A 15057-nucleotide genomic window follows, 5' to 3' on the forward strand; every position below is an offset into this window, starting at 1 on the left:
CTACCACTGCTATTTATTTAATGAATACTCTTGGGTACTCTTTAAATTGAAAGATGGTTCATTAGATTGGTGCATCTGCCCCTCTCAGCAATCTGTTGTTTCTGAGGCAGGCAGAAAAAGGCACGGAAATATCATTTTTCAGGTGTGCTCTGGGTAGCTCAGCTTCTGGGGACTGCAAAGTCATAAAGACAGCCTAATTTCAGGAAAAACAATTTGCCTGAATCACTCAATTTCCTTTCCCCTCTCACTTCACCCTTAATATCTGTGGACATTTCAGACTGAGGAAGTTTGGTCTGTAATGCCAGTAGTTGGCCATATCACCAATCAGAGTTTATGCATTATGTGCTAACTATGTATACATAATATATACATAATATTATATATACATAGTTACACACATACACACGCGTGCACACACACATGCACACACACACACCCTCCCTCTGCCCCAAACAAGGATATGCTTCTCAAGTCAGAAGATACAAATCTCAAGTCTGGCATTTGATGGATTAAAACTAGAGAAACTTGTGTTTCTCAAAACCCAGTTCTTAGATTATGAGAGGACAGTCTGACTCTTGTGGAACCCAAAGAATGACTGAGACATACACATACATTTAGGCTGTGTACCTGAAGGTGAAAAGATACCACCCCCACCCCCAGTTCCCATGCCTGGAATGTATTTCTTCCTCCTTTTCCCCTGGTAGAATCCTAGATTTCTTTTAAAGCCTGGAGTATGTGCCACTTCTCATGCCTATCTATTCTGATCCCCACCCCTCCCCCAAGAAATTATTTGTATGCATTTTATGTTAACCTTTCTATGTTCATGCTGTATAACCCAAAGGAAAATAAACCTCTTGTGGGCAGACACTTAAAAAAAGCTGCAGAATGCTTGCCATGTAACAGGTACTTTACTTATTATTGAATTAATGGTTTTTGTCACATTCTTGATGTGGCTGGGCAACCTTCAAAGCCTTTTCTCTTCTCCTAAGGAAGATGCAAACTGAAGGAATATAAGACAAGTACTGGTATTTTTCTCAGAAATCACTATGTTGGGAACAGGCAAGAAAAGATGTATCAATTCCTAGCTGTCTTACATTATCTTAAAAGCCTTGCTCTGTCCAGCTGGGGTATGGCCAAATGAAGATAGGTAATTGATGCTTCTGATGAGGAAGAATCTTCTCCCCTTCTCCCTCCCATCCCATCCCAGTCGTTAGCAAGTATGTAATAAAATGGAGGACTTGTAGTCAGTGGTATTTTGGCTTGGCCAGAAATTTGGGGGAGGGGAGGGGCAGGATGGTGGGGAAGGATAGGTTTGGCAGGTTAAATCGATCTCTGAAAAATAGTTGAGAGATTTAGGCTGCTTCAGGATAAGAGGTGTTACACAAATTATGATTACAATAATTACTTGTGCTAAAATTGTGTCTTTAATATGTGAAACTCCAAGTACTGTGCAAAGTAGCTCATTAATGGATGGGGAAGTGTGTGTGTGTGTGTGTGTGTGTGTGTGTGTGTGTGTGTGTGGTCATATACATAAATGTAATTCTAAGGAAGAATATCGGTGTCTAGCTAGCATATAAATGTTCATTCTAAACCCTGCAAATGTTTAGTACTAACTCATTAAAATACGGGAGTTCAGATTTTTATTACGTTTCGCCATAGCAATAATAAGAGAATGTCACACATCCAATTTCTCAAGGGGAGAACCATGTGTTAGAAGCATGCCCACTCCTTTTCAGACAACCAGAAAACCACTGTGTCAACTCTACACGTATACCAAGGCAGAAAATTCACCAATGGCATTTTACGCAAAGAGAAGACGAATTACAGAAACGCCAATTCTCAGAGTTGGAAAGAATCTCAGCAGCCATTTAGTTCAATCCACACCTGAAGAAAGCCCCTTCTGCAACATCCCTGACTTATGATGGGTCATCCAGCATTTGCTTGGGGACCTCCAAGGAGCGGAGAGCCACACTCTCCCATTGCATTTTTGTAGATCTCTATCAGGAAGTTTTTCTTTACATTAAGCATGTCTCTTTACATTAAGCCTAAGTCTGTCTCTTTACAAAGTTCTCTCTTCATTTTGAGTTTATCTCTGAGCTATGCAAAACATATAAAATCCTTCACATAACTGAAGACAGCCATTACATCCCCAGTGAGCTCTCCCTTCTTCTATGCCAAACCCTCCTAGTTCCTTTGACTGACCCTCACATGGCATGATCAAGGCCCTTCACCATCTTGGATGTCATCCTCTAGATATTAACCAGTTCCCTAAAGTATGGCACCTAGAATCCAAAAGAGAACAAAAGTTGTAGCCTACTTTAGAAAGGGACAGAAGCAAAATTTTAGAGGAGCCAGGAACAACGCCTTTATATGCATTCCTAATTTCCCCAGCCCTAATATTCTTAGGCCACAATTTCCATAATGGCTATTGGAATCAACCTTTTCTTCTGCCAGCACTCAGGAAAATAAAGACCTGGCTTTTGAGAACTTAAAGTCTCACTGGACCCTGCCATGGTTTGCTATACCAAGAAATGCTGGGTAGATGCTGCTTCTTCTCTGTTTCCCTGCTCTGGTCACCTGGGAGAGGCTTGTCTATGACGTGAGGCGGCCTAGTTGCACCGTGTTTGCAGCTAGCCATTTTTACAAGAGAGAAATAATCACAAAGCTAGAAATTTTCCAGTTTCCTGCCCTCACAGAAGGGAAAAAGGTTACTCCCTAGCCTCCTCAAACATCCATAGGAAAATCTAAGAAATCTGCTGGCACACTCCTAACACCAAGGACACAAAGCTGACAGCCGGTTAATATGACTCGTCACGTAGTGTTTTCTCAACTTCTAAAACCAGATGTGGTCAGGTTTATTTTAGCAACTGATCAATAGACTTACCAACAGAACAAAGCTGTGTTCAGGCAGAATCCCGTACTGTTCAACGAGCCTCCCTCTAGTCTCGCTGGGGAGCTCAGGAAGTCTCTCTCGAATCCAGTCGATATTTACCACTTGCTGGGGGTCTGCAGCCACAGGCAGGGACTCCGCATCATAGAGGATCAATGGGGGAAGATTGGGTTCTGGCATGAACCTAGGCAGAAGGAAAAGACCACTTAGGAATTGATCTGGGGATTAAATTTTCATGAGAAATAATAATAACAATAGGGAAATGAGAACACTGAGGCATGGTGGCATTACTCAGTGGATAGAGAGTAAGCCTCTTGACCCAGGTAGAACCGGGTGCAAACCCTGCCTTGGATACATCCTTGCAAGTCACTTAATCTCTCCCAACAGCTTCTGACATCTCTCTAAGGCAGAGAGTTGCAGAAAAGGTGCTGGCCTGCCTTGACTGCTTAATGAGAGTTTTCCCTCCAAGAAGTATCCCATGCCGGCCAATCCACAGGTCCAGGCTGGCTTCCTATCCTATAGTTAGGACATTGTTGTGTATGTGTGACCATCATCAAACATCCTGGATCATCAAGCCTCCTTAACTCCCAAGAACTCATCAACGTGTCTGTTGTTTTCAAGTCAAAATCTGCCACTGGCTTGGGTTCAAGGAGTGATTGGGTTTGGAGCTTATAAAATGTGGAAATTTTATAAGTAGTTCAAGTCTTCTTGCAAGAAGATCCTCCACCTTTGGAAGTAGAGTGTCCATCTTTCTTTCTTGACGCTCCCTCCCTCCCTCTTTGATAAAATAAAAACTCTCTGTCTCTCTCATTCTTCCTATCTAGCCACGTTGGTCAAACAACTTATAAAAGAAAGGTTGATGCAGAACAGAGGGGCTCCAAAGTCATAAATTAAAGGTTGCGGCAACCCATCACCTCCATGCCTGATGGGTGCTGTGAATCTGAGCCAAAGAGAGGACCCAGATCAAGGCTTCCTGCATCAGTGAGTGCTGGCAGAGACTTCTCTGCTATTAACTAGAGCAGTCTTGATGGAATCCCCTAGGGAGTGAAGAGTAGTGCCGCCATGCTTGGGGAGACACTGAAAGTAAACAGAGCAATGGGCAGCAACATCACAATAGTTCTGAGAAAGAAGGCAGCCAACAGCCCCAGAGACCGCTGGGATTAGAACAGCTACATCTGCTGGCTTACAAACAAAGATGTGCTCCTCAGGGGTGAGGGCTTCTGGCTCCATCTCTGTCCTCGCCCCCCTCTACAGCCTAACCTTCTACTGCCACTCCCAAAAGTAAAAAGCAGATCGGTACTGGAGGCAGAGCATCTCGGATCTAAGCCTCCTCCTGACATTTACTATGTGTGTGATGCAGGGCAAGTCAGTAGTAACTGCCCTGGATCTTGGGTTTTTCATCTATAAAATCAGAAGGTTGGAACAGACAGTTTCTAAGGTGTACGACCCTGTGAAAATGAAGTTTACCCATGAATGACAGCAACACCAACCCTCTGGCACACTTACAGGAGCACAGAGCAAGGGCCAGAAGGGACCTAACAAGACCATATAGTCCAACTCACTCATCTTACAGAAGAGGCAACTGAGGCCCAGAGAAATCAAGATGCTTGCCCAAAGTCACACAAAGGGAGAGTTTGAACACAAGTCACTTGCTGTGTAATAGACAAAAAACCTGGGAAAACCAACAAGTAAGTAATCTTACACATGCCTTGCCACTTGGGCTTTTCTGGACACCATTCTAGACTCACTTGCTTGGTGTTGTAGCCCATTATTTCACAAATTAGCACATTTATATTTAAAGCTTGAACTGACATTAAGCTATCATGAATGGGGGAAGAAAGGTTTTAAAGGAACTCCACTGAACACATTCCTCCCTGTCCCTCCGAGTTTTAGTGCGTACATGAACACACAGGGCCCCAGGAACCAGAGTCCCCATGCCTTTGAGACGTTCACAGGGAAGCAGGTTTTTCAGCGACTTGGACTATCATAAAAGAACTCTCCTTTATGCTACTGAGGTCACCCACTCAGTGCCTTACCAGCAGCTCTTAGCTGCTGCTTGCCAGCCTTACAACTTCTCTGAGTCAGGGAGTGAGCAGCCCTGCTGAGGAAGCTCCCTCTCCCAGATGGCTGCATGGGGCCCTGAGAAGTTAAAACAAATGCCCAGGGACACCAAGCTATTGTCTAGTGGAGAAAGGACTTGGAACCATGTCTTATGGGCCTCTGGTCTCAGTCTTAGTGAAGTTTTAAGCTACTGAGTCTGGAAGCCACACTGAGACTTTTGGGATGCTCTGTATCTACTAAGAGTGAGAAGGAAGACTGTCTGTATTTTCTACCATGCAGCAGCAGCAGCAGCAACAACAAAAATCCTCTCTCTAAAACTAATGGCAGATTAGGAAGTCGTTGCTTCTGTGTGTGTCCAACACAATGGAACCAAATCCCAAATATATCAGCGTATTAGGAGAGGAGAGAAGTTTCCTACCGGTAGTCCTGCTTTCCTTCTTTATCCCTCATTGGTACAGTACACCTGGCACAAAAATAAAGAGGTCAGTCAACATTAAAGAGATGCCACCCGCTCCTCTCCATTTGCCAACTCTCTTCAATCCCAGCCCCCTGACCAAGGGACAATCTTTATATGGTCCACTTTTAAAATGGGAAGCGAGACAAGGAATCAGAGTGAGTTAAACAGAAAATACAAAAGCAGGTGAAGAGCAAGGCTGCTGGTCTACGAGATGAAGGCTGTAAAAGCAGAGAAGCAAATAGTCTTTGAGGGCTAAGGTAGACACTGGACGGGAAAAATGAAGCACCAAGGAGGGACAAGATACTGGACGAGGCTGGAAGAAAGGACTCATAAACCAGAAGACAAACAGATCAGGGACCAAGAGGCCAAGGATGAATTTTTGAAACCCATCGGATAATCAAGAGGCAACGTGACCCAAAGCTTCTGATGCCAGGGCAGGGGAGCCCAGCCATGTTTCCCACTGGACTTGGGCTCCCAGCACAGACACTTGGGTTACTTTCATTTTGGTCATCCCCTAAAAGTGCACACCACCCACCACTGATTTTCAATACAAACTCACCCAAGTTTCTCATCAAATGCTCGTGTTTCATTTAGAATTTTGCCTCCATTCTGAAGTTCTTCAATCTGTCTCTGAATTTCATAGTCTAAGAGAAACAAAATGATTTACCATCATGGGATCACACAAGAAATTCTCTGACTAACACCTTCCACTGCCAGTAAGGCAATAATTAGAAAGAACCTTAAAAAAAAATCTTAATTATGCTCAAGAATCACAAGGAAGAATATTACTGCACTAATTATTTCACAATACATGATGGGTTTCCCCCTGACTCTAGCCCAAAGGTAAGTCTTGGTTAACTGAAATCTGAACGTAATTCCTCAAACTTCCTTCTGATAACAGCTTTGATCTCACAAAGCCCCATTGAAAATAAAATCTGAATTACAGAGAAGCAACAGCTTCAGTTGGTATCCATCTCTGTTCCTTTCCTTGTTCTCCCTGATGCAGCCTGCTAAGCAAAAAGGCAGCTGTAAGAGGAAGGAGGAAGAGGAAAAAATGAAGAGCTTATTAGATAGGCCTTGTAGGCTAAGAGCCCTGAGCTACAGCCCATAGGTAATCTAGCTCAGGGGTCTATGCTTCTCAAATAGTGGCTCATCCTTACTAAAGGTCTGTCCTATCTAATGCCCCTGGGTCAAGGAACAGTTTCCTTCCAGTTCCAAAATTCTGCAATGGCACTGAGGGATGTTTCACAGAAAGTCGGTCTCAGAAGAGGAAATGTCTCCTAGTTCTTCCTAGTTTCCCTTGAAAACACATTAAAATAACACCTGACATTTATATATCCTTAAAGTTTGCAAAATGTTTTATATATGTCATCTTAGTTGAGCCTGAGACAAACCTCATGAGGCATGTGCTGCAGGTAATATTTTAGAGGGATACCACCTCTAGTATTCCTAGGAAGGAATCTGAGGCGAGGGAGATAAAGTGACTCACTTGCCCATGGACAAACACAAAGTGAAACGTTGGAGGGGGGATTTGAACCCAGGTCTGGGTTTTTTTCATACTCAAAATAACTCTTTTATATCCATAATCACAGCTTCATGTCAAATCAAGATTTGTAAAAATACAGTGTTCTATAACGTGCTGGTGTTAGGAGGGTCTGGGTTCAAATCTCCCCGAACTCTATATTGCCAGGTGAGTCACCTAATCTGGGTTTCCTCATCTGTAAAATAGGGATAACAGCACCACTCTCATAGGGTTATGTTCAGACTCAAATGAGATCATGTACAGAAAGTGCTTTGCACATGTTATAATGCTATATTGTCAGTAATCACTCACCCCTATTTCTCACTGTTGGAAGGGTCTGAGTTGAGAGCCTGTGACATAGTAGGTGCTTAATAAATGCCTGTTCAATGACTGACTGACTGATCCATAAATTCATATTACCCTTTTTTGGAACCACTTTTATTTTTCTGCCTTTACTACATCTTGGACTAATGAGTTCTACAAGTTTACCACCTTCTGGGTAAAGGAGATTTTCTCCTTCATTTACTCTAAAGTTTCTTCTTTCATGTTTCCATTCTGTTCTGGAAACCTGACCCTATCCACATCCCTTATTATTTTATAATTTGGATCAGCCCCACTGTCAGACTCTGACTTTGCAGACGCAAGAGCCTAATCTCTTTGGCTGTCCTCATCCTCCTACTGCACCACTTCGATCATTTTAAAATGCTTTTCTCTGAACTTTTCCTCCAGCTCTATTAAGTCTCTTTAAACATTTATAGCCCAGAACCACACATGGAATCCCAGGTCTGAATGAACTAAGAATTTACAGGAGGTCAAAACCATATTCTCTTTTTGTTTCTAATGTTGTCTCTGATGCTGCCCAGAATTCTGTTGATTATTTTGGCTATGATAGGACATTTGTGGATTGAGGTCTCCAGAGACCAGACCAAAAGGATTCTGAAAGCCCTTTCCTGAGCCCTAACTGCTTTGAGAATGTGATCCTATAGCCCCAGCAGGGTCATTTCCCCTTGTCCTCACCCAGACTGAATCTCAAGGGCCCTTTTCCTGAAACACAGAGATGGTGACTGACCCCTCAAGGTCCTCCTTCACTATCTGTCTCCACTTCACAAAATAAACAAATGGATAAAGCTCCAGGCACAAGGTGCCTTTCTCTCTCCTTCCCATCTCAGGAGAGATGATGATGTCCCAAGGCAGGTACTCAGGGCCCTTTCTTAAGCTGACCCAGAGACTGGGGAGAGGCACTATCCCCAAATCAGGATGGACTGAAACCCTTCTCCCACTTGGGAACTGTCAGCTGTCCATCTGTGACTGGCAAGTAAGAGTGTGTCTTACATACTGCTATTTTAATTCTTATGCATTTCTTACTCATCAGACCCTCACCATGAATCCGCCTTTTCAGTATCTCTGGGCTACATCCCTCTCCCTACTCACAGTCAGTCCCAGGTTCAGACCACCATTGGCTTTTATCTGGATTACACAATAGCTTTCTTGCTCTAAGATCAAGCTACCTAAGTGCTGTTCCAAAAACACCATAATCTCCATTCACGCCTTTCCTCTTGGCTGTCCCTCAGGCCTGGGATGTTCTGTCTCAGGGTTTCCCTGGGATCATTCAAGATTCAGCTCGTATCTCCTCTTCTGTAGGAGGCCTCTCATGGCCCCCCAAGATGATCTCTAGTCTACTCTGTATATATCTTATATGCATCCAGTTATTTTCATGTTTGTCTCTCTCATTAGAATGGCAGATCCCTGAGGACAGGGATCATGGTTTAGCCTTTCTCAGAACAGTGCCTGACACATACATAGAAAGTGCTTAATAAATATCCATTGACTGACTGATGGAGCATGCCTATCATCTATTTTTTATGAAGCCTATGTTTTAAGGGAGAAGCAAGAAACACCTTTTAACCAAGCTAGCAAAATAAATAAATAAATAAAATCTGGCCAGGCTATGGTGAATCTTCAAGGCAGTCTACTTGGAAAACCAAAACTGAGGAGTAACATGACATTTACCTATTGCTTTGGCCAAGAATCGTATGCTGTTGAGATTCTTCACTTCAGTTCTAACTCCCAAAGGCTCCCCAGGGTGGTGCACAGATACATTAGCATCCACTCTCAACTGGCCCTCTGGAATGAGAAAGGAGACAAGGCTTCAAATCAACCTGGCCCAAGAAGGTCTGTGATGTAATGGAAGTTGTCTGGCAATGTGAACCGCATGTAACTTGCAAGTGGGTTTATATAAGATGTCCATCTGGGGGCTGAAGGAGGAGGAGATGGTTTCTTAAAAACTCATCTGTAGCTTTGGTAACCAGAGCTCCCCTTTTCCATGCCACTATTTATTGACAACTTTTAAAATAGGCATTTAGCTCTGGGTGTCTTTCAGTGAATTTCCTCAGAGAGAGCAGGGTCAAGAAAGTTTACTCAGGAAGGAAGTCACAGGGTGAAAGGCAGTGAGTATGTGCACATGTATGTGCACGTGTGTGTGCATGTGTGTGCGTGCATGAGAGGGGAAATGAAAATGAGTGAGGGAGAGAGAAAGAAGAAGAGAGGAAAAGAGAAAGGGAGGAAGAAAAAAGAGCAAGAGAGGGAGAAAGGGAGAGGGTGAGGGTGAAGAGGAAGGGTGAAAAGGAGGGAGGAAGGAGAGAGGGAAAGGAGAGGAGAAAAGGGGGAAGGAGGAGGGAAGGAGAGAGAAAGGGGGACAGGAGGGAGGACAGAAGGGGAGGAGGGAAGGAGAGAGAGAAAAAGGAGGGAAGGTGAAAAGACAGAAAAGAATAAAGGAGAAAGAAAAAGGTGAGTGAGAAATAGAGTATGTGAGGAGAGCGCAGGAGGAGATGGGAGAACAGGAATGAGAGGTGTGTGGAGGGAGGACAAGCAAGCCTAACTTCCTTTGTACTAAAGAAGAAAAACAACGCTGTTCAGATGGAGATTTACTCTGCAGTTTTATTCGGCAGCTTTTTCCCCAGAGTGTCTGGTAGGGGTGGGGTTGGGGGACCTTCAGAAATTACTATTTGATAGCCCTACACTGCTCTCCAATAGAATGTGGATTTTTCACAGTGATTCTGGGAGATTTATAAGAGAGTCCTTGAGAATTTACAGCTCAAGGGCGAGAGCCAGAAACTCTCCTCATTTTCTCCCTCCTTCATGGTACTGTAATAATCTCCTCCTTCAACAAGTAAGATTTTCGGTCCATCTCGATGGCTGCATGGATGCCCTGTCAACAGAAAGATGGTCCCGTTAGGCGGTAGAGCATTCAGCACTGTGGGCTGGGTGGGGAGGCGCTACTGCCCTTATGGGAGAACCCTCCTGATTCCAAAACTCCTGTGCTCTTTTTCCTCTTTGCTCTTCTGGGAGCCAAATACAATCAAATGATTTGTGGGGAGGCCTGTGAGAACCTATTAGGGAGTAGAGGGATGTAAAAATCCTGAGCCAAAGGAAAAGCAGTCCCATCTTCCCCTCACTTTGTGGCGGCACAGCACAAATTCTCCATTTTTATCCTTCAGCTGCTTTTAGAGCCACAACTGAAAAGAGAAGGAAAGCTGAATTTCTTGTTGTTAGTTTCTTTTTTTAATTAAAAAAGTAACTTGCTAAGTAGCAGTGTTGTAATGTGCTGACTAATGAAATACAGTTTACCAGGTCCCTCAGGAAGAACATTTTTTTAAATTTAAAATACAAATGAATTCCTTGCCAAGAAAAAGCAGAAATTGGAGACTGTGTTGTCATGCCTATCCCTTCCCTCTTTTTCTTCTGTATAAAACCCTTACCATACAAGAATAAACTCTCACTTAATAAACACTATGGTTTTTTTTTTCAAAAATCTTTCACTTCAAATACAATGTCTTACTCTGCCCTCTTTTGACATGCTCATAATATAGATGCTTCTAAAGCAAATACTTTGGAAAGATGTCAGATGCAAGGAGCCCTACTGATTGGAAGGAGCACTGTCATTATAAGTAATGTTGGGATCTTCTGACGTCTCACTGCAGAAATGCCCTTGGATTCTCCAAGGCTATGCCACTGCAGCTTGACTTTGAGGTTCCATCAAGTTGGAAAAAGCCTAGAGTACAACCATGAGGTGAGGTTCACTGTTGGGGGGTGGGGCGGTGAGGAGCACCAGATGGCTTTTTTTTTTTTTTAGCCAGGACAATTCATAAGGCTATTTAATAAAGAGATCATGATCTGTGTGGATAGAGGGAATGGATATTTGATATGGTGAAATCCTGTAAGTACTCAAGTATTTACATTTCAGGCCATTTGTGTAATCACTTCCCTGTAAGTATCCCACAGAGCTCACTCTGCAGTCCTTTGGTCTCTTCCCTCAATAATTTTCTCTCAGTTCATTCACTTCAAAGGCTCCATCTATCACTTTAATACTGATAATAAGGTCCTTTCCAGCTCCAAAATGGTGAATCCTAAACTTGATTCCCCAGCCCTACCTTTTAGCCTATCCTCAAATCAAGTACTTACAAATTTCCATGGAATATCATCATTTTACTGCTGTCACTTGGAAATATCTGTGACTCACGTGATCAATTAAATATTTGCTGTAATCCCTACTTGTGTGGTGAGGTAACAAGTCCTTCCAATTAGAAATCCACACAGAGGTTCTTCACTGAGGTAGTGAGTTCTCCAGCCCTGGAAGAGTTGAGTAGAGGTCCTACTGCTTGGAAATCACAGAGGAGATTCCTACTCAAGTATGGAATCTAAGACTCCTTCCAATGCTGAGATTCTATCATCTTCCCTCTCCCAAACTACTGTTCTTACTCAGCTTTCACATCTGCCATCAGCTAGAAAGGTTTGATTCATGTGACTTCCCCCATCTCTGTCTGTTTTTTTCTAACTTGTCACAAAATCTTGACTGTCCATTCCTTCAAATGTATCTATTTGTTCCTTTGCCACTTTAACTGCCACTGCTGCAGTATAGACTCTCATCAGCATACACAAGGACTATTAGATTACTTCTACAATGTCCTCTGCCTCCAGTCTCCCTCCTTTCTAACTTAACTGCAGACAGTCAATAAATTAATACTACTATCACTACCAAAAACACACAATAGCTCTCTACTTGCCTTTCAAGTCAATCCTCTTCCTGACATTAATGTCCTCCATACTCTGGTTCCACAAAAACCAATGGCTCCCTTCCCTGACACACATGTTCACTGCCTAGAATGCACTGCATCTTTTATCCACTGCTGAAATCCAACCCATCCTTTAAGGTTCAGCTCAAATGCTGCCTCACTGAAGCCTTTTCCTCAATTCTGATGGCTCCTGAAACTCCACTCACTCATAAAGCTCTTCCAATATATGCCTCACAACTGAGGGCTTGTTCACACCCTGTTTTGCATTGTTCTTTCACTTGTGGATAAGTCTTGTGTGTGAATTTTGTCCTGCCAGCCAGACTGCAAACCCAATGGGTTTCCATTAACTAGTATACTGCTGAGTACATGGCAGATACTCAATTCAACTCCCACTATCGATTGAATAGAAAACAGACAGACCTGAGATCTGAATCACTGAAGATTCATTAAGCTCATGGCAGACAGTGTGCAAAGTGTTCTAGGCTCTTTATCCCAATGATACCTTGATAATGTCTGTGATGTGACTTCTTGGCTAAGGCCACCTAACTGACTTTTAAAAAATACTATGTTCTTCCAGGATTAAAAATCCTATTATAGAAGAGATTTCACCACAGATTTCAGCCTATCCTGGAAGAGACTATACTAAGTGTCTGAGAAGAATCATTTAGTGACTGGTGGTAGTGAAGGATTCAAATCTCGTGCCAAACACAAGGAGACATTCTGTTCAGCAGTGACAAAATATCTTTTAATCAAATTAAGTTATATCACCTCAGGTCCCACTCAGCTCATTCTACTAACAATGGGAATTATCTTCAATCACACGTTACAGAGAGGGTGAGGCAGGAATGTATCCAATTCCTATGCTCCAGATGAGATTCTGTAACCAAGAAGACCCTTACGACACAGGGCAAAAATAACAGTGATGTGACAAAGTTACAGCCCTTCTTTTGGAAAACACATTTCCATGCCGGAAACACATCATTAGAGGTCACACTGGAAGTTTAAGAGGACTACAGATGGGCTTCATTCTACATGCAGTCTGTGGTCAAATGAAACTCTCAGATACCGTTCATGTGAAACAAAAAAAAAAAAAGAATGATTTCAATATAATTAATTTTCTTTGTGATTTGACAGATTTTTACTTTGGGTATTTAAAAGTATTAAGAGAAAAGGATCCAAAGACTTCACCAGAATGCCAAAGATGGTCATGACACAAAAACTGCTCTTGTATTGCCACAGATGGCTCCCCTATCCTTATTTGTGAAATATATTTTCTGAATCTAACAGCAAGAGTTTATATTTATCTGTGTCACATTTGACTTCATTCACATTGGTCTTTCATTCCAGGCTATCAAAATCTTTTGGGATCTTGACTCTTTTTGTCCAACATATCAGAATCTGAGAATTGTAGATTTAGAAGGACTCAACCATGAATATCTTTCCCAGAATTCTGATAAATGGTTAGGTGCTGACCTCCAGTGATCAGGGAATTTGCCATCCCCATTCCAACTGACAGCAGCACTAATCATTATGAATGTTTTCTATATGCTGACCCAAAGTGACCTCCCTGTACCCACTGTACGCACTGCATATAGTTCAGATGAACCTTATTAGCTAATCATTGCTGACTTCATGCCATCCACAAGTGACAAACTTGACATGTGGCCTTTATTTGTCAATTACAAAAATGATGAAGAAAACAAGCCTGAAGACCTCCTTTCAGAATTATAATAGAGCCTTGTTTCTAGATGAACCCTAAGCTATCAGCTGCTACTCTTGTGTCCAGTTATTCAACTGGCTCTGAATCCAGCACTTCATTTTATCTGAAGGGACAGAGGAGGAGATCTGGGTAAAATCCTTGGCTAAAATTCAGACAGACTACACCTTGGTCATTTCCCTGTTCCATCATCAGTCTAGTAACTCTATCAAAAAAGGAAATGCCATTAGTCTGATCTGACATGCTGTACTCTCCCTTTCTAAGTGCTCACAAATCATCCCTTTAATAATGTATGCTAGCATTTTTCCTGGAATTGAGGTCAAGCTCACTGTCTGACAGCTTGAAGAATCAATACACCTTTTCTGACCTTTTCTTGGACCCTCAGATACTATCTCCAGTTCTGCGGGGGCCCCCATGCTTATCCAGTTTTTCAAAGATCACTGAAATTGTGTCAGCAATCAGGCCCTGATACTCACTGAGAGCAGCTCACTTCTTTGTCGCCCCTCCAGCTGTTTTGGATTTCAGCTCACTACTGACCACTTTGGTTCCACCCTTCCCAATCTAAACATCATTCCAACAAGGAAACCAAAAGCAGAACACAATTTAAGGACTTCTACTTTATTCCTGCCATTCTTTATTATTTACTCATGCATCCACCCCAAGCATCAATTCCATTCTTCATTTATTCTTCCTTTTGCTCCCAAGATCACTTATTCAATAGACAAAAATTGAATGAGTAATTGCTATGTGGCAGGGACTGTCCTTGCAGCTGTGGATAAAAAAAAAAAATGAAATAATCTTTGCTCGCAGGGAGCTTACAGGCTTATCTATCTAGGGAGACATCCATGTATACATATAATAACAATAAATACAAGGTAATTTGGGAGTGGGGGAAGCACTCGTAGTTGAGGGAATCAGAAAAGGTCTCTTGTCTGACTGGGATTCTAACAGGTGGAGGTGAAGAGGGGATGAGTTCCAGGAATGCAAAGGCATGGAGATGAGAAACAGAATATTAGGAAGAAAAGTAAGGTCAGTTCAGCTGGATCAAAGAGGTGTAACGTGTGGCGAGGTTGGCATTAGATGGTGAAAGGTCTCAGATGCCAAATAAAAGAATTCATATGTTACTACAGGGGCAGGATGGTCTGGAGAGTGTAAAGATTTGGGGCAGGGAGATGAGGCAGGAGGCTTTTGCAACAATTCACATGGGGGGTGATGAAGGCTGTCACCGGGGTACTGGTTATGTGAGGGGCCAGAAGGGACAAGAGGGAAAGGATGCTGTGGAAGAAGAACAGACAAGACTTGGCAAGTGATTGGGTATGTGGGATGAACGAAAGGGAG

At 42.7% G+C, this 15057-nt stretch overlaps 1 protein-coding gene across 7 annotated transcripts in view; it reads right to left on the bottom strand.

The window, feature by feature from the left end:
* Positions 1 to 15057, bottom strand: part of GATB (glutamyl-tRNA amidotransferase subunit B) — a 137514-nt gene that overhangs the window by 69744 nt on the left and 52713 nt on the right. For 6 of the 7 annotated variants that reach the window (XR_011969727.1, XM_072621254.1, XM_072621253.1 and 3 more), the window contains 4 exons: positions 8941 to 9054; positions 5968 to 6052; positions 5370 to 5414; positions 2885 to 3074 (listed from right to left, as the gene is read on the bottom strand). Coding sequence is in view for 6 of the 7 variants with exons in the window: in XM_072621254.1 (XP_072477355.1) it covers positions 2885 to 3074; positions 5370 to 5414; positions 5968 to 6052; positions 8941 to 9054 (434 nt within the window). In the remaining variant the exon portion in view is untranslated. The remainder of the gene's footprint in view (positions 1 to 2884; positions 3075 to 5369; positions 5415 to 5967; positions 6053 to 8940; positions 9055 to 15057) is intronic. The other variant, XM_072621255.1, reaches the window with a different exon arrangement.

The sequence above is a fragment of the Notamacropus eugenii genome, chromosome 6, assembly GCF_028372415.1.
Source record: "Notamacropus eugenii isolate mMacEug1 chromosome 6, mMacEug1.pri_v2, whole genome shotgun sequence".
Lineage (NCBI taxonomy): Eukaryota > Metazoa > Chordata > Mammalia > Diprotodontia > Macropodidae > Notamacropus > Notamacropus eugenii.